The 23,154-nt window shown below is 38.0% G+C and overlaps 1 protein-coding gene across 20 annotated transcripts in view; it reads right to left on the bottom strand.

Annotated features, from left to right (window-relative positions):
- The window catches only part of GTDC1 (glycosyltransferase like domain containing 1), a 434,789-nt gene that overhangs the window by 239,360 nt on the left and 172,275 nt on the right, over window positions 1-23,154 (bottom strand). The window contains exon 1 of one of the 20 annotated variants that reach the window (XM_070070983.1): window positions 5,957-6,108. The exons of the other annotated variants lie outside the window; for them this stretch is intronic. Coding sequence (XP_069927084.1) covers window positions 5,957-5,958 — 2 coding nt within the window. The 5' untranslated portion in view covers window positions 5,959-6,108. Of the gene's footprint in view, window positions 1-5,956; window positions 6,109-23,154 lie in introns of those variants that run through there. 20 annotated transcript variants of the gene reach the window in all.

Here is a 23,154-nt window from a genome sequence, read left to right as displayed (position 1 = left end):
GAAACAAGCGAGGGTGCTCTGAACACATCCAAATACAATTAAAAGTAAAACCAGCTCATTTTTTTTTTTTTATTTGACAGAATTAGACTGTGAGAGAGAGAGACAGAGAGAAAGGTCTTCGCTCCATTGGTTCACCCCCAAAATGGCCACTATGGCCAGAACTACGCCGAACCAAAGCCAGGAGCCAGGTGCTTCCTCCTGGTCTCCCATGTGGGTGCAGGGCCCAAGTACCTGGGCCATCCTCCACTGCCCTCCTGGGCAACAGCAGAGAGATGGACTGGAAGAGGAACAACTGGGACTAGAAACTGGCACCCATATGAGATGCAGGTACCACAGGCGGTGTATTAACCAAGTGAGCCACAGCGCCGGCCCAGTAAAACCAGTTCATTTTAAAACATGGTTCTGCATCATCACTTTTTGATCATGAAATCCTTAAGTCATCATAATATTCTAATGGTGAAAATAATATCTAAAGGATGATAGGGAAACATGTGCTGTGCAAGCATCTTTGTATACCCTGATATTCACCACCACCACCCTAAGAGACATTTTTTAAAGATTCATATGTATTTATTTATGTGAAAGGAAGAGAAAGGCACATGCACACACACGAGACGGACAGATAGAGATTTCTCTTCTGCTGGTTCACATCCAAAATGCCTCCAACAGCCAGAGCAGGGGCCTGCCTGGCTGAAGCCAGGAGCCTGGAACCCAGTCCAGGTCTCTCATATGGGTGGCAAGGACTCAAGCAGCTAAGCCATCATCTGCTGTCTTGCCCAGGGTGCACATTAGGAGGAAGAGAGAATTGGGAGCAGAGTCGAGATTCAAACTCAGGCACTCAGGTATGACACCCAAATGGTGTCTTATACTGCGTCAACCACCATCACTAACATACATCTTATCAGTCATGTTTGATTGGTTAAGAAATTAAAGCACAAAAGGCTTGCTTGAATCCTAAGATGACAGCAGTTACTACAGAGGCAAAGATGAGTTTCAAAGTGAAGTTGAAATAGACCTAAAGCTTCTACTTTTTCATTTAGTCCATAATGATTTTGAATCATCTAAGATTAAAACATGACTCCTGACATTTTTATGCATTATAGTTTGTGTTTCAGAAATGAAAGAATATGAAGGGAATAAAGAAGAACTATCAGGGCCAGCACAGTGGTGTACTGGGTAAAGCGGCTGCCTGCAGTGCAGCATCCCATATGGGCACCGATTCGAGACCTTGCTGCTCCATTTCTGATCCAGTTCTCTGCTGTAGCCTGGGAAAGCTGAAGATGGCCCAAGTGCTTGGACCCTACACCCACATGGCAGACTCAGAAGAAGCTCCTAGCTCCTAGCTTCAGATCAGCCCAGCTCCAACCATTATTGCCATTTGGGGAGTGAACCAGCACATGGAAGACTTTCCTTCTCTCTCTCTCTGCCTTTCAAATAAGTAAATAAATAATTCTTTAAAAAACTATCATAGCTTGAATCACGTGATTTTTTTCCTTCATTCATCATATTTACAGAATGACCAGGCTGCTCTTGATTTATGGAGAATTATGCTCTAGGATTATGGAAGGGAGTGACCATCAACAGAGATTTTCCTGAGTTACAGCTTGGTTACTGAAAGCAATAGACTAGAGGTGACCCAACGGTTTTTAGCCTGCCTAAGTGGATAGTGGTAACATTCCTTAACATAGGAGGAAAAACAAATAGAGAGTAAATAAGGAGACAAATTTTACAAATGCTGACTCTAGGTAGAATGTCCAGTAGGTAACCAAAGATAATAGGTAGGGGCTGGCGCTGTGGAGTAGTAGGTTAAGCATTTGCCTGTGGCACTGGCATCCCATTTGGGTGCAGGTTCTAGTTCCGGCTGCTCCTCTTCCAATCCAGCTCTCTGCTATGGCCTGGGAAAGCAGTAGAAGATGGCTCAAGTGCTTGGGCCCCTGCACCCACGTGGGAGACATGGAAGAAACTCCTAGCTCCTGGCTTTGGAACAGCCCAGCTCCTGCAAATGCAGCCATTTGGAGAATGAACCAGCAGATGGAAGACTTTTTTTGGTCTCTCCCTCTCTGTGTATGGAACTCAACCTCTCAAATAAATGAATAAAAATCTTAAAAAAAAAAAAAGATAATAGGTAAAATGGGCTAATGAAAGAACATTCACTACAGATTCAACTAAAATTGGTCATCAAATGTCTTATAAAAAGGTGGTTTCTAGTTTGCTATATAATATTACATCTCTGTTTTATATATTTCTGTAATATTTTATATTACAATGGATCCGACCGTAAAAGTAGAGTAATGCTCCCTTAAATGCAAGGGATGTGTTCTAAGACCCCTAATGGATGCTTGAAACAGCACCAAACCGAATATATGCTAGGTTTCCTCCTATACATACATGCATATGAAAAAGTTTTATGTTAAAAGTATATACAGTAAGAGATTAATAACAATAAAATTAAAATTGAACAATTATACTATATAAACAATAAATATTGCTTAAAATTTATTATTGTACATTTGTAGAACTCTTCAACAATATTTTTAGTCCACACTTGACCTTGGATAACTAAAACCACACAAAGCAAAATCACGGGACAGGGAGAACAAATATATTCATATTCCTAGATGAGATAAATTATATCTGCTGTTTATTTTATTTTGTTAGCATCCTATAGTTTCCCTACCATGGTACTTAACACTTTGCATTTTAATTTCCCCCTGTATCTTTCCAGTTCCCTATCCTTCCCAAGTGTTTACAAAAGTGTTTTCAGGTAAGTGAATAAATAAATAAATCAGTCTTTTATTCTTTCCTTCCATGACACAGAGAAGATAAAATCACTTCATTCCCTATTTATTGTAAAGATTTAAATGATATTCACTCCTTCCATTAAAAAATGTGTAGAAACATTATGCTCCAACACAATTCTAAGAACGTTTACTTAATGTCATTTTTGATTGAGCCCATTATTTTTTCCCTAGGAGTCCCTAATAATACTTCAGGAAATGTTCTTTGCTTCATCATCCTAATATCTCAAGTACCTAAGATATAATCCAAAGGAAAGGTATGTGTCAACCTGGTACAAAGATCAGTAATATCCAATATCATAATAATGTTTTCTGTCATCTTTAGGGATTCATGATCATCAGCCCTGAAGAAGTAAGTAAATTAACATGCAAAGAGCATCTGACTTTGGAGTGTGCTGGGAACACTTCATATGGTATTTTATCTCCATAAACTAATATAATTAGTATGTGAAATATTTATAATTCATCACATGATTAATCTATCATAGAAGACTATTCCTTGACAGTAGCATATCGTTTTATATTGGAATACTCTATGCCCTTTAGTTCATGACAGTCATAAGTCTCTGGAGCTCATTCTAAACATTATAAAATTGCAAGACTGTAGATTCAAGTAATGGATATAAGTCCTATCATCAATCTACCAAGTGTTGACTAAAAGTTTATACACATTTCAGGACATGCTCACCAGTCAAGCTAGATCATTTGTACTCAAACAGTTACAGAAAGCTGAACTGAGGCACGTGCCCTAGGAACAAATCTTAGATGCTAGCCTTTTGGACATCACCATAATTTATGTTTGAATATTATGACAGCAATAATTATAATAATCATAACAACATGAAAACAATGATAATACCTTCTTGCTGCCATCCCGCCTAAACTATTCCTGACAACCATAGTGAGAAAGGTATTTTGTGTCCAAATAACATGTAAGCTAACAAGGAAAAATACACTGATTTGCTATTTTTACTGTGTCACTTCTACCATTAAAACTATGTAGCAGAAAATAAAATGCCTCCTAAATATTCAGCCTTTCTATAATGATTTATAAGATATAAAATCTTTGTTGCCCATGAGTATTTGTTTTAAATTTGCTTTCCAGAATTCTCTGAGTTGTTTTACCATTTGATTTGTGACATTTTCTTTTATATTTCTCATAGAGAATATTCCCATGTTTTGATTCCCCTGTGTTTGTTTTGGCAAGTCCAAGACGGTTCTTTAAAATTTTCATTGAATTTGGTGCTTAATACACCATTTAGAGAAATACTGCCTCACAAATAATTCAGTATCCCCAATGTTTTGCTATTTTTATGTAAGTTTAATTATAAGGTATCACCAGGTAATTAATTGGAAAGCCAAATCCAGCAAAGTGCACTGCACACAGTAGGCACTTACAATAAAACACTCACTGATGCAGGACATCAGCAGATTTTTTACTGCAGCAGAAAACGGGTTCCAAGGTGTGAGTCCAAGAGCTGTGTCCTGGTCTGTTAAACTCATAGTTTAAAAAGGAGACTTTGTACAAACATTAATTTGCTACATTTTGTATATGAAAATTCTAATTTTAATTGCCCAGACCATACCACAGAAGGGAACCATCTGAAAGCCAGTTTTGAATAGATCATATAGAGCAAACAAAACTAAAAATCCTCTTCATGACTAAATAACTTTCACAAATAGAAACATTTTGTGATGAAATATGCTTCCCTTGAGCACAACTTAAATAATTATCCTCTTTTTTAAAACATAACTAATATATGCATAGGTGCCAGGGGTGGCAGACACACGGAAAATGCTAATATATAATGCTGTAAGGTTATCTAAAATGAAGTATTGGGTTCATTTTTCAATATAACCTACATCATAGGATAACTTTCCGAGGTACAATTCTTTTGGTCTCTTCTAACACCATGTCATAGGTGGGATAGTCAAATAACAAAGCAAGAAGGAACCTAGAATTTCCTGGAAGACATTTCTTCAGGAGGTAACTGAGGTGAACAAAATGAGGTCCTCTGCTCCTGGTTAGCTGGTTAGAAGCAAAATTGAAACCATTACAGGGTCAGTACCAGAAATGAAGTCACAGTCACTGCTGGTGAGCCTGGCCTCATCATCCCAGCAGTTAGGAGTCTTAAAGAAAATATTCTCCATTTAAATGGAGAAAAACTGTACTCAAGAAAAAGTTAGAAAATCTTCCAGCCAGTGCCAGGGCTCTCTAGGCTAATCCTCTGCCTGCGGCGCCGGCACACCGGGTTCTAGTCCCGGTCGGGGCTCCGGATTCTGTCCCGGTTGCCCCTCTTCCAGTCCAGCTCTCTGCTGTGGCCCAGGAGTGCAGTGGAGGATGGCCCAAGGGCTTGGGCCCTGCACCCGCATGGGAGACTGTCGCTCCCCCTCTTCGTGGAGGAGCAACACAGGACCCTGCGCTGTTCCTTCGTCTGCTCGGCCCTCCCCGGGTTTGCTGCTGGTTCTTCCCGGGTTGGCTACTATCCCTTCCACCTCCGTGGAAGGGCAGTTCCCCCTAGCCACATTCCCCACTTCCGCAGGGGAGCGGCACACCGCCGGCCGGCTTTCTGGGGGCTGCACAGGCGTTCCTTCAGATGTTCCCCTTAGATGTTCCCGGTGCATGCCGTCTCTCTCCTCCTTTATAGTCCTCCTCCACCAATCCTAACTCGGCTGCCCACACGCCGAGTACGCTGCTCTCCAATCAGGAGCAAGTCCTACAGTTTATTGGTTGAACTGGAGGCAGCTGTGCGGAAGCTGTTTACTTCTCTCCCAGCGCCATATTGTGGGAGAGCAGATGCATAGAATAAGTCTTAATTCCAGTAACTCAGTCTAGTCCGGTTTGCTCCCCACAGGAGACCAGGAGGAAGCATCTGACTCCTGGCTCCGGATCAGCGCGGCGCACCGGCCACAGTGGCCATTGTGGGGTGAACCAACGGAAAAAAGGAAGACCTTTCTCTCTGTCTCTCTCTCTCTCACTGTCCACTCTGTCAAAAAAAAAAAAAAAAAAAAGAAAGAAAGAAAATATATTCCTTTGATTACGTTTCAGCCCTTCATTATACATAATGCAGACATGCACAAAGCCATGCATGGACCCTAGAGACTCACTGCAGATACTCATCTGATTCTCAGTGTTATTTGAGTTTTCGGTAACTTACATTCAAAGGTCATGTGACATAGGTCACAAAATGGCAGTCCAAAGCTTCTCTCTGCTGGATAATACATCCACACACAGGCCAGAGCTTAGCAGTTTCCCTTCTGAGTCATTCTTGCTCTGTCTTCCTCTTAACACCAACATTACAATAATGGTCTGGAAATGGCAGGAAACATGGAGAACACCGAGCGAGAAGCAAAAAGAGAATCTGAGACTTGATCCAGGAAAACCAGGGAAGGCTTTCAATAGAAGACACTTGAAATGGACGCTGATGAGCAACATTCGTGATGTTTGTGATAAAGGCAGGGATTGGAAACAAAGGAGATTATTGCTTAAATTCATACTGCAGGAGGAAAGCAAAAATCCGGGATCACAAACATCTAAATGCTATCAATTAAAAATATTTAACATATGCATATGTATGTACAGCTCATATTACAAACATAATAGGTAAACGTCTGTCTAGCTGATAAGGGATTAGGAACATAAACTAGACTTAACATCCTGTTTTCTAGTTTTACCTAAGGCAACTTAAACACAAATAAATGACTAAAATTTTATGACAGTCAACATTTGATATTTCAAATGTTGAAATATCTGCAAATCTGTTTAAATCTCAGATTTTTATATATTGCTATTATTACTCATTGTTAGAGTGATGCCAACTCACTGCAAATGAATATTAAAATAAACTGCTCTTTTACTAAGTTCCTGAAGTTAAACATACTCAGATGGGACATTCCAGTAACTTTTTTATAATAATAACTTCTTGTCTTCAAAAACACTTTCAAAGAAATGTTAGTATTTTACCACTCCACAGAAATCAGTAAAAAGGCGAGATTCTCCTAAGAATATTCCAACAGTCCTTGAAAAACTAAGACTGTCACAAAACCTGAGCATCTGGCAACTCTGCCACCATGAAGTATCCATATGGAAGAGACCAAAATGTGTCAAAGTACCCAAAACGATTTTGGATAGTGCAGAAGATAGAATAAATAATTCAGTATCGTCAACACTTTCAACAGCAGGTAGTAGATATGCTACCTGCTTCTATAATGTGCCAGAATGTAACATAAGTGTGTGAGGCTGTGTGTGTTATGTGTGTGTGAGAGAGAAAGGCAGTGAATATTAGTACACTGAGGCTAAAAACTATTTTTATATAGAAATATTCCTTAGGTGTTTTCTTTTGTAGGCATATCAGATCTCTCCAAGTATAGGTTTATAGATATACAGAAAGAAAAAAATGGAGCCAATGAAAACTTTTTTTGAAGATAAACATAGCAATAAATACATTACCTCAGAGTCAATGAAAAAAACTGCATTAACATTATGGTTAAATCTGTATGTGCAAAAAAAGTCAGAAAATCCAAAATTATGGTTCCCTCAGCAACTATAACTGTGTCCTCATGCATATATGAGTATTTTACATTATTGTAATGATGATACATTTTAGACTTCACATCAGTTTATGCAATGTGACTGAATTAGGATCCTTCAGGGAACTATAACTGAATTTCTGGACTTCTGTGAATATGAAATCTTAACCATAAAATTACATTAATACAGGGTGGGGTTTTCTGGCATTTAAAAAAATGAAGAGCAAATTGTTGTCAACATTAATATAGTAAATACTGGTTGGTTTCCAATATCGCAAAAAGAATTTGATACAGAACCTAATACCTTAAAATAGGTACATGCAAACTACAAGCAAAAAGGAACTTTCTTCTGAAAATTAATCAAAGACAAGAATGTGCAAGATGTCTTCCAAGAATGAGCAAATCTAATTTTTCTATAAAATTTTAGTTTCTGATTAGAAAATATTTTTATCCAACTATATTTTAACATGGATATAAATTTCAAAAAGGCGTAAAACAATTTTCTGAGCACATATTCTGCATCTTATCATGGAAAAACACTGTGAATATGATCCCCATATTTTCAATAGAGTAAAGCTGATTGGAAGCTACTTTGCCTTCTTGAATGTACAACAGGGCAGGACATAAACCTGAGAAGAGATTGCATTACTGTCATCAGCTATATTCACATCCTGGGGTTGAGGCTGATTCAAATATGGTTAGACATGGAAAAAAAAAACAAATATACAACGATCAAACTAAGTCTAACAAAGAGATAACTGTATTTTGTGCAATTACTTGGTATTGTGCAAGCATGGAGTAGTTCAGAGATGAAGAATAGTGAGACGGTAATTTCAGAAGAGAACAGTGATAATTATATCTGTCTGAGGAAAAATTATAGACACTTTGCTGGAGATGGCATTTTCAAGGGACCTCACAGGATCAGTAGTTTTTCAACAAAGGGAAGACATCTCAGACAGAAGAGCCAGCAGTAAAGATCCAGAAGTAAAAGTGGTCAATGCCCTTTGGAAAATAGAATTTAACTGAAGGGTAGAACATCCATGGAGGAGCTGCAAAGCCAAAGTTAAATATGCAGATCAAGTAAATATTGCAGAGAATCTTAAAGGCAAGACAGACAAGTTTTGCTTGCAAAGTGTTGGCAGTGAGGAGATGCTTAAGTTTGAGGCTTTACTTTTTTTAGAAGAAGAGAAACAAAAATCAAAAATAACAAAACAATAAACAAAAAATCACAACAAGAAGATATAATACAGGCTAAGAGGAAGGGGAGGCAGTGATGAGATTACTATAATAATCTAGACAACTGGCAAAGAAAGCTTGAAGAAACATTTTTAACAGTCAGACCTAAAAGAGGAAAAGGGAATAAAAAAGGCTTTCAAGATTTTGAGATATAATGACTTTTAGAAAGACTGTCCCATTAATAAAAACATAAAATCTCAAGAATGATGTCTTATGTAAGAAAAAGGAATTATTGAGGACTGTTTGGTAAGTCTTAATCAAAGTCTATGCAAATAAACATTTCCTGCAAAATACATTAGGATAATCCTAAAACACTGATCAGAGAAATAAAAAACAATACTATTCTTTGTTCTTATATAAATTTCAACTTGAATCTTTATTATATTTGTATCCTTATAGGAGAGTAATGACAGTTGTATAAATAAGGCAACTGGGACTCAGAAATGATGACTTTCTCAAACAGATATTAAGCAACAAAGTCAGAATGGAGAAAAAGATTTTAGAATTTTTGGAACAGAAGTCATTCTAACATTATATCAGGAAAATGTGGAAAGAAAAGTGAGTTGTGCACAGAACAAATTACTCAAGCCCAACAAATGTCCAAGGTGCCTGGTAAAGTGCTAAAGGGTCTTGCATTCAACAAATATCCAATAAACCCTTTCCATATCAGCAGCTAAAGGGGAGAAAGCACTAAGTAGCATCTTTCTACCAGGGATGGAGAGATGAAACAGTTCTCAAACATTTTGTAAAGCAGCCACTTTTCTCAAAAAAGTTTTCCTAAAAAAGTCTGAGATGCAAGATGCATAAATACACCCTGGAATAAAACAGGAATACTCGGTCTGGAACTTCACTTGACTGGGTTTCTTTTCCCCTTCCTTTGATAACCCTGGTTTTAGACCACAAAGAACAATCCCAGAGACAAATCCACGAGATTCAGAGAAAATGCTAGAAATCCTCTGAAAGAGTCACAACAGTGATGTAATCTGGACTTCTGAGTATAGTGCTGAAGAAGAGGTAACATCAGTAGCAACCTTTTACATCTGGATTCTTAATTGCACTCTCCATTGCCTTGTTCTCATAGTAGCTGCGATCTCTCATTTCTTCCTTCTTGTATTTCTCGATGACCAACAGTTCTCTCTGATTATGACTCACATCATCAGATCTCTTGGACATCACAAGAGTATGCAATGGAAATAGCATTTTTAATTGATTCAACTGCCTGTGGTACTGTTACCAAACTTCCCTCTTTGTGGCATATTATAGGAACCTGGCCATGCCACATGATTACACATACAGATTAGAGGGGGAAAAAAAAGAATAGTCTAAAATCAGGAGGTTAGAATCAAATAAGACAATTCCACTTTTCATATCTTAAAGGAAAGTCATTTTGGGGTCTAATCATCTTAGTGATGTGGCTAGGGAAAAAAGAATCTGAATGTCCCTAGAGTTAAAAAGATGAAAGAATTATTGAGCCCTTTTTAATAGCAGACTTGGCAATGTTGTTCCATTTTTGTATAAATTGTAAGTGAAAAATCCAGTCCAATTGGATAACAAAAACAGTAATCATTACTTTAAAAATATCCAGCCCAACTAAGTAGTAAAAACAGTAATCACTATAAGACTTTGTTATGGCAGTACCTTTGTACAGATATGAAGGAACATATAAAGAAAATCACAGGCTGATTCTTGAGTAATTTATTCAAGTAAGTTATGAAAATTCATCAATAAGTTGAATAAATGAGACAACTCAAAGACAGCTCACCATAGAGTCTATTTATGCAACTCCAATTTTAATTTAGTCTGTATTGATGGACTCTTTTATTTCATGTGTTATAGTCATGTTACACGTAGACACAACATGCATTGCCTCTAGAGTCTTCAACGCACAAAGACGTCTGGTGTGACTCAGTGTAGTTGTAAAAAGCATCTGAATAGATCTAACAGAAAATCAGTGAATGACTTTAAAAGAAACTAAACACAAGCATTATAATTTTTATTTTATACAATAATTTGCTTCAGGAGAGATCATGCTGACTGTCTGCAAAAGAGGCTGACAAGGAAAGCAAAGAGATAAACACTCTGTTCTAGGGCAGCATGCTCTCCAAAGGAGAGAGAGCCACCTAAACTCCTCCATCAGAGAAGGCAGTGAGCAATCAAAAGAACTGTGTCCAAAAGCTTTAACTTGGCCAAGACACTGGTTTAATTCAATGAATAAGGCAGAGGAGTACAGATTTCAAGGAGAGGTTTTACTCACAATTCAGGAGCTGAACCTGGAAAATCATGTACAGATGTCAGGCATTAAGCTTCACTAGAAATATGCAGGGAGAAGATTTGGCAGGGAACTTAGAAAGAGGTACCAATGTCCCAGAAGGGGGCTGCAGTATAAATCAGAACAAGTGGGGGAAAAAATCACAGATAACAACCTGGGCCAGTCAGCTAAATATGAGGGGACATAAGAGGACAAGCAACAAAGCGAGGGGCTTACAGCTGACCCCATGGCAATTGACAAGAGGAATATGGTAGCTGGATGGTCTACCAAAAGAAAGATGGAGTTCAAACAACTGTACATATGAATCAAGGCTCCCAGTCACCTCAGTAGGTGGGTGTGGGTCTAGCTCCAGATGGCTAGTTGAATCAGGTGAGAATGGTCACCTATTATGCAAGACTGAGCCTGCAGGTAGGGGGCATCACAGACCTCACTGTGCCCAGCTGGGGAAATCCACAGATACAAAGACAGTATATGGATGAAGAGAAAGAACGAAAGAGGTAAACAGAATTCTACAAAAATGTTTCTAAATTACACATGTACTTAGTACAGACTACAAAGCAAAACCATGAAATAAAAATGTGGGCTCTTCCAAAGACAAATTAGTATTCTATTTATTTTATTACAAAATTCTTTGTAATATTAAATTTAGAATTTTCTAAAGTATAAAATAAATACACTGTTATTATGATACTGTGAAATGAGATACATAAAGAGTATAAAGAAGCACTACTGTAAAATTATAATGGTTGCTGGGTTTATACATTTTTATATTTCATCTCCAAATATTCCATTGTGCAATAACATATTATTTTTATAATTAATAAATGAAAAGTATTACTGTTATAAAACTTTTTTTTATATTTTTTTTGACAGGCAGAGTGGACAGTGAGAGAGAGAGACAGAGAAAGGTCTTCCTTTTCCGTTGGTTCACCCACCAAAAGCTGCTGCAGTTGGCGCGCTGCCGCCGGTGCACCGTGCTGATCCGAAGCCAGGAGCCAGGTGCTTCTCCTGGTCTCCAATGCAATGTCCTTATTACCTTTGGACTTATTTGATTTAAAATCATTTCTATTTAAAATATATTTTTTTGGCAAACAGCCATGTATTTACATTTGCTGTTACACATTTAATCCATATAAAATTTAAATCCATATTTCCAGAAGTTAGTAATCCCTAAAACTAATTTTCCATTAATATAAGGCACAGTTATCCTAAATAAAAAATTTTAAATTTTCTTTTCTAAAAATTCTTTTGATTTTTTCTTTTTTTTTTAACCTAGAAACCATTTATTTAAGATATACAAACCTCATGCATTTCATATATACAAATTTAGGAACATAGTGATTCTCCCCCCCTACATCCCTCCCACCCATACTCCCACCCTTCTTCCTCCTTCCTCTGCTTTTCCCATTATTTATTTTTACTAAGATCTATTTTCAATTAACTTTATACACATAAGATTAACCCTACAATAAGTAAAGAGTTCAACAAATGTTTATGAAAAAAAAACCTGCTAAAATTCCCTTTATTTTTAAATATACAAGAAATGAGTACTAATACTGCCTTTAGAGAGCAGTTGGAAAAATTAAATAAAATGAATCGTTGCTTTAATGCATATTATTTGGGAAGCAGTACAGAGGACTCCCTGTTTTTAAAAAGCAATATCATGTTATTTTGTACTTTGCAAAATTCTAGAATGCACAGATTTAGTGTTTAACAACTGCATTCATGAAGATTTAAACCAGGATTGGGCTTAGCATCATAAACTCAAGGCAGACCACCTGGGTGTACCAAAGACCATGAGAGCAGACTGCCAAGTCTACCAAGGATCCTGAGGCTTGCTACCAGGTCCACCACAGACATTTAAGAGAGACTCAGAAGGCAAACAATCCAGGTACACCAAGCCTGAAGGTAGACTTCTACCTGCTTCATCAACTACTAGATAGGTGATTCGAGGCAAGGGTTTTGCTTACTCTATGTCTCCATTCCCTCGTGTGATAAATGGGACTAATAACAGGATTCGCCACACAGGGTGGTGTAAGGATGTGTAAAGTGTTTAGACCTGTTCTTAACATATGGAAAGCATTATGTAAGTACTCTGAGGCTATTTATCAAAATCAATTCCATCTTTCCAGTAAGCTTCTAAATTAAATGATGAATCAAAGATCATAATACTGCAAAACCTGTGGAGTTTCTTATTCATCATCCAATAGTTTCTACTACATTTTTTGTTTTCATTGTTTAAGGTGTAATGAAAATTGTTATTGGAAAAGTTTTCTTTACAAAAATAGCATTTGGCTTAGTTATTCCTCATTTTTGGGCAATAACCATTTTTGCAGAGCAACTGCAATTAAGTGAGTCTCACCCCCAAGAATATACTGAAAAAATATTTTGTCCGTTTTCTATCCAAACAATGTATGATGCTATAATTTGGTTCACTTTTGGATTGCTGGTTCATATGTAAACTCCCACGGGAGCAATTTTTCTTCATATATCCCTTGTACTTGGGGTGGGAGAGGAAAAATGAAATTATTTTTATTGGGGCCAGTGCCATGGCTCACTTGGTTAATCCTCCGCCTACAATGCCGGCATCCCATATGGGCGCTGGGTTCTAGTCCCAGTTGCTCCTCTTCCAGTCCAGCTCTCTGCTGTGGCCCAGGAGGGCAGTGGAGGATGGCCCAAGTGCTTGGGCTCCTGCACCTGCATGGGAGACCAGGAAAGAAGTACCTGGCTCCTGGCTTCAGACTGGCGCAGTGCCAGCCATGGCGGCCATTTGGGGGGTGAACCAATGGAAGGAAGACCTTTCTCTCTCTCTCTCTCTCTCTCTCTCTCTCTCTCACTGTCTAACTCTATCAAATAAATTAAAAAAAAAAAAGAAACTATTTTTATTGTCAAAATCATTATATGGACTGCTTCTGAAGTCTCTTGCATGCAGTGAATACTCTTGAATACCCTTGAATTATTTCCTATATCCACTAGACACTCAATTCTAAAAACTTCACGCAATCGCCATTCAATTCAGTTCAAATAATATTCTGACATGCTACCTTAAATTTAATGTTTCCAGAAAATAGAAGATGTTTTAAGAAGACTCTGCTTGGGATCATAGTTCACTTTTCTGAAGCATGTTTCAGGTCAGCTCAAAGTTACACAAGTTAGGTAAAGTTAAGTGGAGCTCATTTCAAGTTTGGTTCTTGGGTTGAGTTTCCTCAGTGCATGCTGAGCATATTCACAATGATTATGAACATAATTTGGATTCAAAAGAGAATGCACACTCATCCCTTCAGTGCTACTTATATGCTAATGACTCGCAAATCTACACTTCAAACCTACACTTCTCAGCCAACCTTTAAGTACACAACTTGCTCTAGAAAATCTTCACTTGGGTAGTTCATTGGCAGTTTAAGTTCTAAAATCCAAAACAGAATTCATCATCCTATTCAATAAACATGCTGTTCTCATGTAATTATTAATGCACTTGAAGGCATAACTACTCACCAAATAAGAAACCTGAGAGCCAACATATTCATTGACTCTAATGCCCTAAATTTCCAATAATAACTTATCAACAAATCCTGTTCTGTTTATATACTGGGTATTACCCAAATCTGTCTTTTCAAATTCATCTTTAGTCATAACCTGTAAGACAGTGAAGCCTGGACTAACAACTTCAGAATCCACCTACTGGGGTGGGCGCTGTGCCACGGTGGATGATGCCTTCCTTCAGTGCTGGCATCCCATGTGGGCGCCAGTTTGAGTCCCAGATGCTCCATTTCTGATCCAGCTCTCTGCTACGGCCTGGGAAAGCAGTACAGGATGGCCCAAGTCCTTGGGCCCCTGCACCCGAACAGGAGACCCAGAAGAAGCTCTTGGATCCCAGCTACAGATCAGCACAGCTCCAGCCATTGCTGCCAACTGCAGTGAACCAGCAGATGGAAGACCTCTCTCTCTCTCTCTCTCTCTCTCTCTCTCTGCCTCTCCTTCTCTATCTCTTTCAAATAAATAAATAAATAAATAAATAAATAAATAAATCTGTTTTTTTTTAAAAAAGGAATCCACCTATTTTTATTAACTCCAAGCCTGTCTTCCCAACAAATTAATTCTACAGATAGAAGAGTCATCTGTCTAGAGTGCAGATCTCTCTGGGTCATCACATAAAATGCAAATCCCTTATGGGAAATGGCCTCCACTTGGCTCTCCAAGTATAATGCTCCAAGTATAATGAAATAACTGTGACATACTAGGTTTCCTTTTCCTTCCATGTTATCACTATCTAGGTTTGCACTAAATGTCACTGTGTGATGATCCTCTCCTAAAACCAACTCACTCACTAATTCATCTCCATTATTTAACACTCAATTGTTACTGTTGTGGCATTGAGGATAAATCCATTGCCTGGGATGCAGACATCCCATAAGGGTGCCAGTTCAAGTCCTGGCTGTTCGACTTCCAATCCAGCTCCTGCTAATGTGCCTGGGAAAGCAGCAGAAGATGGTCCAGGTGCTTGGGCCCCTGCACACATGTGGGAGATGTGGAAGAAGCTCCTGCTCCTGGCTTCAGCCTGGCCCAGCCCTGGCCATTGCAGCCATGTGGGGAGTGAACCAGTGGATGGAAGATCTCTCTCTTTCTCAAATAAATAAAATAAATCTTTAAAAAAAAAATCAATTGTCATCATCCTGCCAAGAAGGCTTTCCAGAAAATTGATTAACACCCAAAGGTGGTACTAAATCTTTGCATTTATTTAATTAGAATACAGTTTTCATTATCTGATTTCAGCTAATCAAAAACTATCTTAAAAGTACAAGTTTATCCTCAAATCTTTATATCCTCAAATCCAGGCTCCTAATAATTAACATGTTGAACAAATAAACACATATACATATATGAGTGTATAAATAAAATCTTTAGTTCTTTAACCTTGGTGACATTGTCATATGTCAAATTTTGATGAAAACAAAATGAGTACAAATTATGGCAAGTGAAAAACTACACTTAACTTTGATAATATTCAGTGATAAATACAATCAAAAAAGCTAAGAATTTTCCATTATTTTGTATTTTTTACCTAAAAGTCAAACTACTGTCTTCTATTTAAACAGTGATTCTGACATTCTTCAGACTCAACAAGAGGCTTCCTAGTTCTCATATATCAGAACCGTATCCCACGCCATTCTCTTCACCTTATATTTTATGCTTCAGATTCCATATCAGTACCCCAAGTACACATCTGTGATTCTACTTCTGCATGAAATATGAGTACCTCTCCATCTGACTCTCATGGAAAATACAGACTCCTAAAAAACTTCATTCAGGTCTTCTGTTCTGTGCACCGTGAGTCACTTCTCAGGTTTTTTACTCTCATAAATCTTCATGACTATCTCTGGCATAGCATCCCCTCTGCATTGAAGTCACCTCCCAGTGTAAACAGCTTCCTTCCCTTTGCCATGCAAAATGCCTGGGATAGAGACATTCATGAAGTTACTATACTGTAGTTGAACTCATTTCAATTCCTATTCCCATACACTGGGTGTACTAAGCATATTTACCTTTAGTTACTCACCCTCCTCAAATACACCTTATGAAAATTCAATCATTCTTATAGCTTCATGAAGGATCTTCAAATGGTGATCTCTGCAGATCTCTTTGTCACCTAAACTCTAGTCCTCTACTTCAAATGGCTCATCAGACATACCTACTTGGATTCCATGTTATTACTCTAAGCCAGTGTCTAACACTGCACCACTTCACTTTCTTCACCAATATGCCTCATCTTTCTAAACTTCACTTTTCCTGCCAAGAGTATGAAATGATGTTTGATCTCTAGGGTAGTACTAAATGCACACTGAATGAGTCTCTTACTCTTAGGTCCCATCACAAAGTATCACCACTTGTGCTCATTTTTACTATAAATATGCCAAGTTTTGTCTTTCCAGTCACTCTTCAACATTGACTTTTTATCAGTTCAGGCCACAAAAACCAAGTATTTTCTTAAATGATTTCCCTGTCTTCAACTCCTAACATACTGCCCTAATGTAATTTTACCAAAATATAGTATGATTAACTCAGTCTGCAAAACTCTTTGGGCAACTACATGACTCTAAACAAAATGGAAATGGGAAACATAACAATTATTTTAATGTAAAACATTGGTTAACCCTATCCTTCATTATTTTCTAAATCAAGCCTTGGTTAATAGGCAGAACTCTGAGTTTCTTAGAATTCAGTCTAGTACTTATTTCATGATTCAAACTGCTAGATTTACTTTCTGAGAAGAGAAAAGTCTTGGCCCTGATTGCAGATCTTCTGTAGCTCAAGGATATGAGCCAGATTCTTCACTTTCATAACACAACACCATCTTTGCAACTGTAGAACTGGGAGCTATAGCATCCGAATCTCTTTTCAGTCACAGAAAATACTGATACCTCAGATGCTTGTTATGACCTGAAGATTATTTGCTCTAGTACCCATTAAAATATTCACAAGTGAAATGATAAGATATATAAGATTTGCTATAATTCAGGGGTGGAGGATAAAATGGGAATGAAATACAGACAGAATAAGATTGGTCATAAATTAATAATTATTGAAGCTAAGTGCTGTGTACCTATAGACGTGATATTTCTATGTCTAAATTTATGTTTGATATTTTTATAATAAGAAGTTTCAATAAATCTTAAATCAAATGTTGTAAAATGTTATCAGTATTTACCTTGAATCATGAAGCTATGGTTGATCATTTTTTCCATATACCTGTATATTCTGTTTAATTTTCTAAAATAAGCAAGAATTACTCTGAGGACATTAAAAGATGCTAAAATTAATAATAATAATAATATCATCTGTATATCTCTTAAGCTTTTTCCTAATCAACTAAGTTTTAGAAGGAATGTTATATATTCACTCTTTAGAATCACTCAAATATTTGCAGCCTATTTAGTGAAAGAACCATTATGATGCAATCTACACTATTTTCATCTAGTCCTCATTGGAACTGTCTTCGCCAGAAACACTACTGGCCTATTCTTATTTGAAGGAAAAGCCATGAACCAGCATAACATAAATCATACTTTTTAAAAAAAAATGCTGGCCAGCGCCACGGCTCAATAGGCTAATCCTCCGCCTGGGCGCCAGCACGCTGGGTTCTAGTCTTGGTCGGGGCACCGGATTCTGTCCCGGTTGCTCCTCTTCCAGGCCAGCTCTCTGCTATAGCCCAGGAGTAGCCCGGGAGTGCAGTGGAGGATGGCCCAGGTCCTTGGGCCCTGCACCCACATGGGAGACCAGGAGAAGCACCTGGCTCCTGCCTTCGGATCAGTGCAGTGCGCCGGCCACAGTGCGCCGGCCACAGCGGCCACTGGGGAGTGAACCCAGAAAAGGAAGACCTTTCTCTCTGCCTCTCTCTCTCACTGTCCACTCTGCCTGTCAAAAAAAAAAAAAAAAAAAAAAAAAAAAGAAATGCTGAAAAACAGATCCATTATTATAGTCAATGAACCTTATTATAAAGATCTTTCCAGCACAGTCCTCTTAGAACTATAGTTTGCAGTGGGAGCTACACATTAGAATCACTTGAAAGACTTAAAATATCCTGACACCTAAAGTCATGCCCAGGACCATTGAAAGATACAAGCATTGGCATTTTTCAAAGTTCCCAAACAATACCTTTGCGTAGCCAAAGAGGTTTATTTTAGAACTACAAAATGATATTTCATTTTCTACTATAAGTATCATGTACACACAAAAGTATATATAACAAATCCCATGTACCCATTATACAACTTCAACAGCTAGCTGTATTATGCCAAGTTCAATTCACTCATTTCTCCTTCTATATTTTTATATATTTATTTTTTACTAGAATATTTCAAAGCAAAATGAAGATATCACATTATGAAGCAGGTGTTGTAGTGCAAAGGATAAGTCAACACTTGTCATGCCCACATCCTATCCTGCAGTCCCAGTAATGGCTACTCTGCACTTCTGATCAAGCATCCTATTAATGCACATCCTGTGAGGCCGTGAATGATGGCCAAAGTACCAAAGTCCTTGCCACCCTCTTGTGAACCTTGATGGAGTTCCTGGCTCCTGGTTTTGGCCTGGCCCAGCCCCCAAAATTGCAGGCATTTGGGAAGTGAAAGAGAAGATAGAAGATTGATGACTGATCTCTCTCTCTCTCTCTCTCTCTCTCTCTGTCACTCTGCCTTTCAAATAAATAAACTTTTAAAAAAAAAATCACATAATTTCATCTTTCAATACCCCAGTATGTAAACATTGCTCTTCATCATTGACTTAATTCCTTTTTATTAGACAATGAGAGGGCTTTTCTGCACTTAGTTTTTTGTTCAAATGGATTAAGGTACTTTAAATGAGAATTTCTGGGGCCAGCACTGTGGTGCAGCAGGTTAAAGCCCCAGCCTGAAGTGCCGGCATCCCACATGGGCGCCATTTCTAGTCCCAGCTGCTCCTCTTCCAATCCAGCTCTCTGCTATGGCCTGGGGTAGCAGTAGAAGATGGTCCAAGTCCTTGGGTCCCTGCACCCGTGTGGGAGACTGGGAAGAAGCTCCTGGCTCCTGGCTCCTGGCTCCTGGCTTCGGATCGGCACAGCTCCAGCCGTTGCAGCCATTTGGGGAGTGAACCAGCAGATGGAAGACCTCTCTCTCTGTCTCTACCTCTCTCTGTAACTCTTTCAACTAAATAAAATAAATCTTTAACAAAAATAAATAAATTAGAATTTCTAAAATAGCTATGTTACTTTTATACCTTTGTCACAACTTGGATTTCTTCTGTTTGCTTTTGTTTCAATGGTTTTTAGTTATATTTTATACGTGCATTTTTAATGAAAAACAGGTCGTTGCATGAGTTTTAAATGTATTCTCATGTTGCTGTCTTCTCAAGATTATATATAATATCTACTCTGCCTGTTATAGTATGCCAAATCCCTCAGCTTAACTTCATTAATAATGTGTATTTTCCTTTTAAAAAAAGTGATTCATTTTCATTATAATTTGAAAAATATAGAAATAGGGAAAGGAAATAACGTCACCTATAATTCTTCATTTATGTAATTTTCTTTTTTTACATTTTGCATATCTTATCCATTTTTTTTCTAAACATGTGTACATATTTTATAAAACTGGGATAGCATTCTATGCATAATAATATTTACTTAACATTATCAAGAGTAAATTTATATCTTAATTATGTTATTTTATTATTTATCTGAGTGGCAGAGAGACAGAGAGACAGACACAGAGAAGACAGAGTTCCAGTCTGCTCATTCACTCCCCACATGACTGCAACTTCCAGGCCAAAGTTGATGGGCAGGGACTCAGTCTGGATTTCTCACACGGATGGCAGGAACCCAACAATCTGAGCAATCACTGCTGCCTCCCAGGGTCCACATAATCAGAAAGCTGGAATTAGAAGCCAGAGCTGGGACTTGAACCTAGCAATTCTTACAGGATATGGGTATCCTAAACAGGGAAGCCACCTGCCTCCTTCACATTTTTAAAAACATGGTGCTTAATGGCTTTGGAACTAATCTCACTACATGAATGTACTATAATTTAGAAAGCTGTTCCTTTAATATTAGAGAGTTGGCTCATTTTCCAATTGTTTTACATAATGATTGATAATTCTAATCATTCTTTTGTCAAGAACTGCGAAGGGTTTGAGATTTTCTCCTACCTGCAGACTAACAAGTTAGCCTGCCACAGTGTTCTATTGCTGGCAGCAGTCATGGCAGTCCTATGTCAGAAAGGACACAGGACTCAGGATGCAGTGTGCAGCATGAGCTTCATAGTCGTGTCAGTTCCCAGTGGCCTCCAAGGCTCACAACCATCACGTGAAGCAGCCCAGGTTGGGGAGGCATAGGCAGTGGATTCACCCGCTAGCTGAGAAACTCTGAGCTTAGGAAGCTCAAATCTTTTACAATGAGCTGCATGCAAATTTTCCCAACCTTTGCTCCAAAATAAGACATTATCTTTATTATACTAGATAACAAATAATAAACCAGGTATCTGAAAGAAATAGAGATATCATCTCTATATTTCAATGCTGTTTTCATTCAAACTTCTCTGAAAATCAGAATCTCTGCTTACAAGACATACAGATATGGAAAATTATCTCCCAAGATTCTTTAGGACAAATACAGAGTGTGATTACTGAGGTTTCTGATACAATATGGAACTACTCATGTTCTAAAAAGCATGAACCACTTTATACCCACAAATATACCATCTCTATCCCCTCTTCAAAACCTACAATGATTTCAATATTCTTCAACTTTACCTGCCCTACCATCCCCAGAAAATCTATCACTTAATTAAAAGCAGAACAAAATAGAGATTAAGAATATTGGCCAGCGCCGCGGCTCAACAGGCTAATCCTCCACCTAGTGGCGCCGGCACCCGGGGTTCTAGTCCCAGTCGGGGGGCCGGATTCTTTCCCGGTTGCCCCTCTTCCAGGCCAGCTCTCTGCTGTGGCCAGGGAGTGCAGTGGAGGATGGCCCAAGTACTTGGGCCCTGCACCCCATGGGAGATCAGGAGAAGCACCTGGCTCCTGCCTTCGGATCAGCATGGTGCGCCGGCCGCAGCACGCCAGCCGTGGCGGCCATTGGAGGGTGAACCAATGGCAAAAGGAAGACCTTTCTCTCTGCCTCTCTCTCTCACTGTCCACTCTGCCTGTCAAAAAAAAAAAAAAAAAAAAAAAAAAAAGAATATAGAGATTTTGAGGGGTAGGTGTCAGGTCGAGTTAACACTTCAGACACTCACACTCATGTTGCAGTGCCTGATTCAGTATATCCACTTCTGATACAGCTTTTTGCTAATGCATCCTGGGAAGCAGCAGATGATGGCTCTAGTGTTTGGGTCCCAGCCATCTATGTGGAAGACCTTGATGGAGTTCCTGACTTCTGATTTGGGGTTGGCCTAGCCTTAGCTATTGCAGGCATTTGGGGAGTGAAACAGCAGATAGATGATTTCTCTCTCTCTCATTCAGATGCAAATAAATAAATAAGAATAGAGAGTCTAGAAAGGTTGCATTTAAATAGCAGTGCCAGTATTCACTTGCTGTGAGACCTGGAACAACTCACTTAACTAATTCTGGTTCCAGTTTCTTCATCTTGCCGCAAAGTTAGCAGCTACTTTATTAATGTAATAATGAAATGTGTTCATATATGATGAGTGCTTAGAACACTGGCAAGTAGTCAACGCCATGTAACTAAGCTGTTATTATGTCAAGCTGTTCCTCATACCCACACTAGACCTCTCCATAATCTGAAGAGGAGTCAGACACCACTGCCTCAAAGAAGACCGATGATTTCTGCTACCTATCTCTCATTCTTTTCATAATATACTGTGTTCAAAGGTCTGAACTGATCCTGTGATTTTGTTTCTAAAGTTGTATTACCTTTACTTTAGTGATAGTGCTAAAAGGCATCCAAGCATTTACAAAAATCTCTAACTCTCTTAATCCTTCTGGTATCAAAATAATATTTGCAAACTCACATTATTGCAAATGAAAATCGTTATATGTTAATTATGCAAAAAAACCAAGGTGATTTTTTAAGGAGGTAAATCAATAAATTTCTGTGGTCTGATAGGCAGTGAATGAAACAGTGTTAGCCATTTCAATACTTGGGTAAAATATTTTTTAACAAAATGTTTCCTGTAAGTTATAAACCAAAATAGCAACACCAGAGCCACTCAAACCACTAGAGCAATAATAGAATTCACCATGATAAAGGTGGCAACAAACTGATACAGGACTAAAATTAATAAAGAAGGAGCACCAAATAATTTATGGAAAAAGCCATTAGACTGGAACAATAACAAGATTGCAAATATAGAAAACTTGCAATTTCCTAAAATAAAAACATGCACTCCAAGATACTATCTTCATTTGGCATTCTGAAAATCAGAACTATAGTTATTTTTGACACAGTGTTTAAAATGACATCATGCTTCTAAAAAATGTACTTTACAACTTTATGTGTCCTGAGAGTTATCAAAGTATTTCTATAAAAATATAAAATTAAATGATATAAAAGGTCTTATGAGATGGATAACATAGTTTATTTTTAATTCCACTTGTAGATAAGAAAACTAGAGTTTAGACCCACCAGAGCAAAAGAAAAATATTTTTGTTACTAAAACTTAGTTATATTTAGAATTTTAAAAAGCATGCCAAATGTCATTTTAGAACATTTAAATTACTAAACTTTAACTTAAATAATTTGAACTTACGTTAGTGAATTATTTATTTTAATACAGATTAGTCTTGATTAGATATGAAATTGGGAAATTACAGGCTGAGTAAAAGATTACTTGA

Source organism: Oryctolagus cuniculus, chromosome 3, assembly GCF_964237555.1.
Source record: "Oryctolagus cuniculus chromosome 3, mOryCun1.1, whole genome shotgun sequence".
Lineage (NCBI taxonomy): Eukaryota > Metazoa > Chordata > Mammalia > Lagomorpha > Leporidae > Oryctolagus > Oryctolagus cuniculus.
Note: the sequence above shows the minus strand (reverse complement) of the source record. Positions and strands in the feature narration are given on the sequence as shown.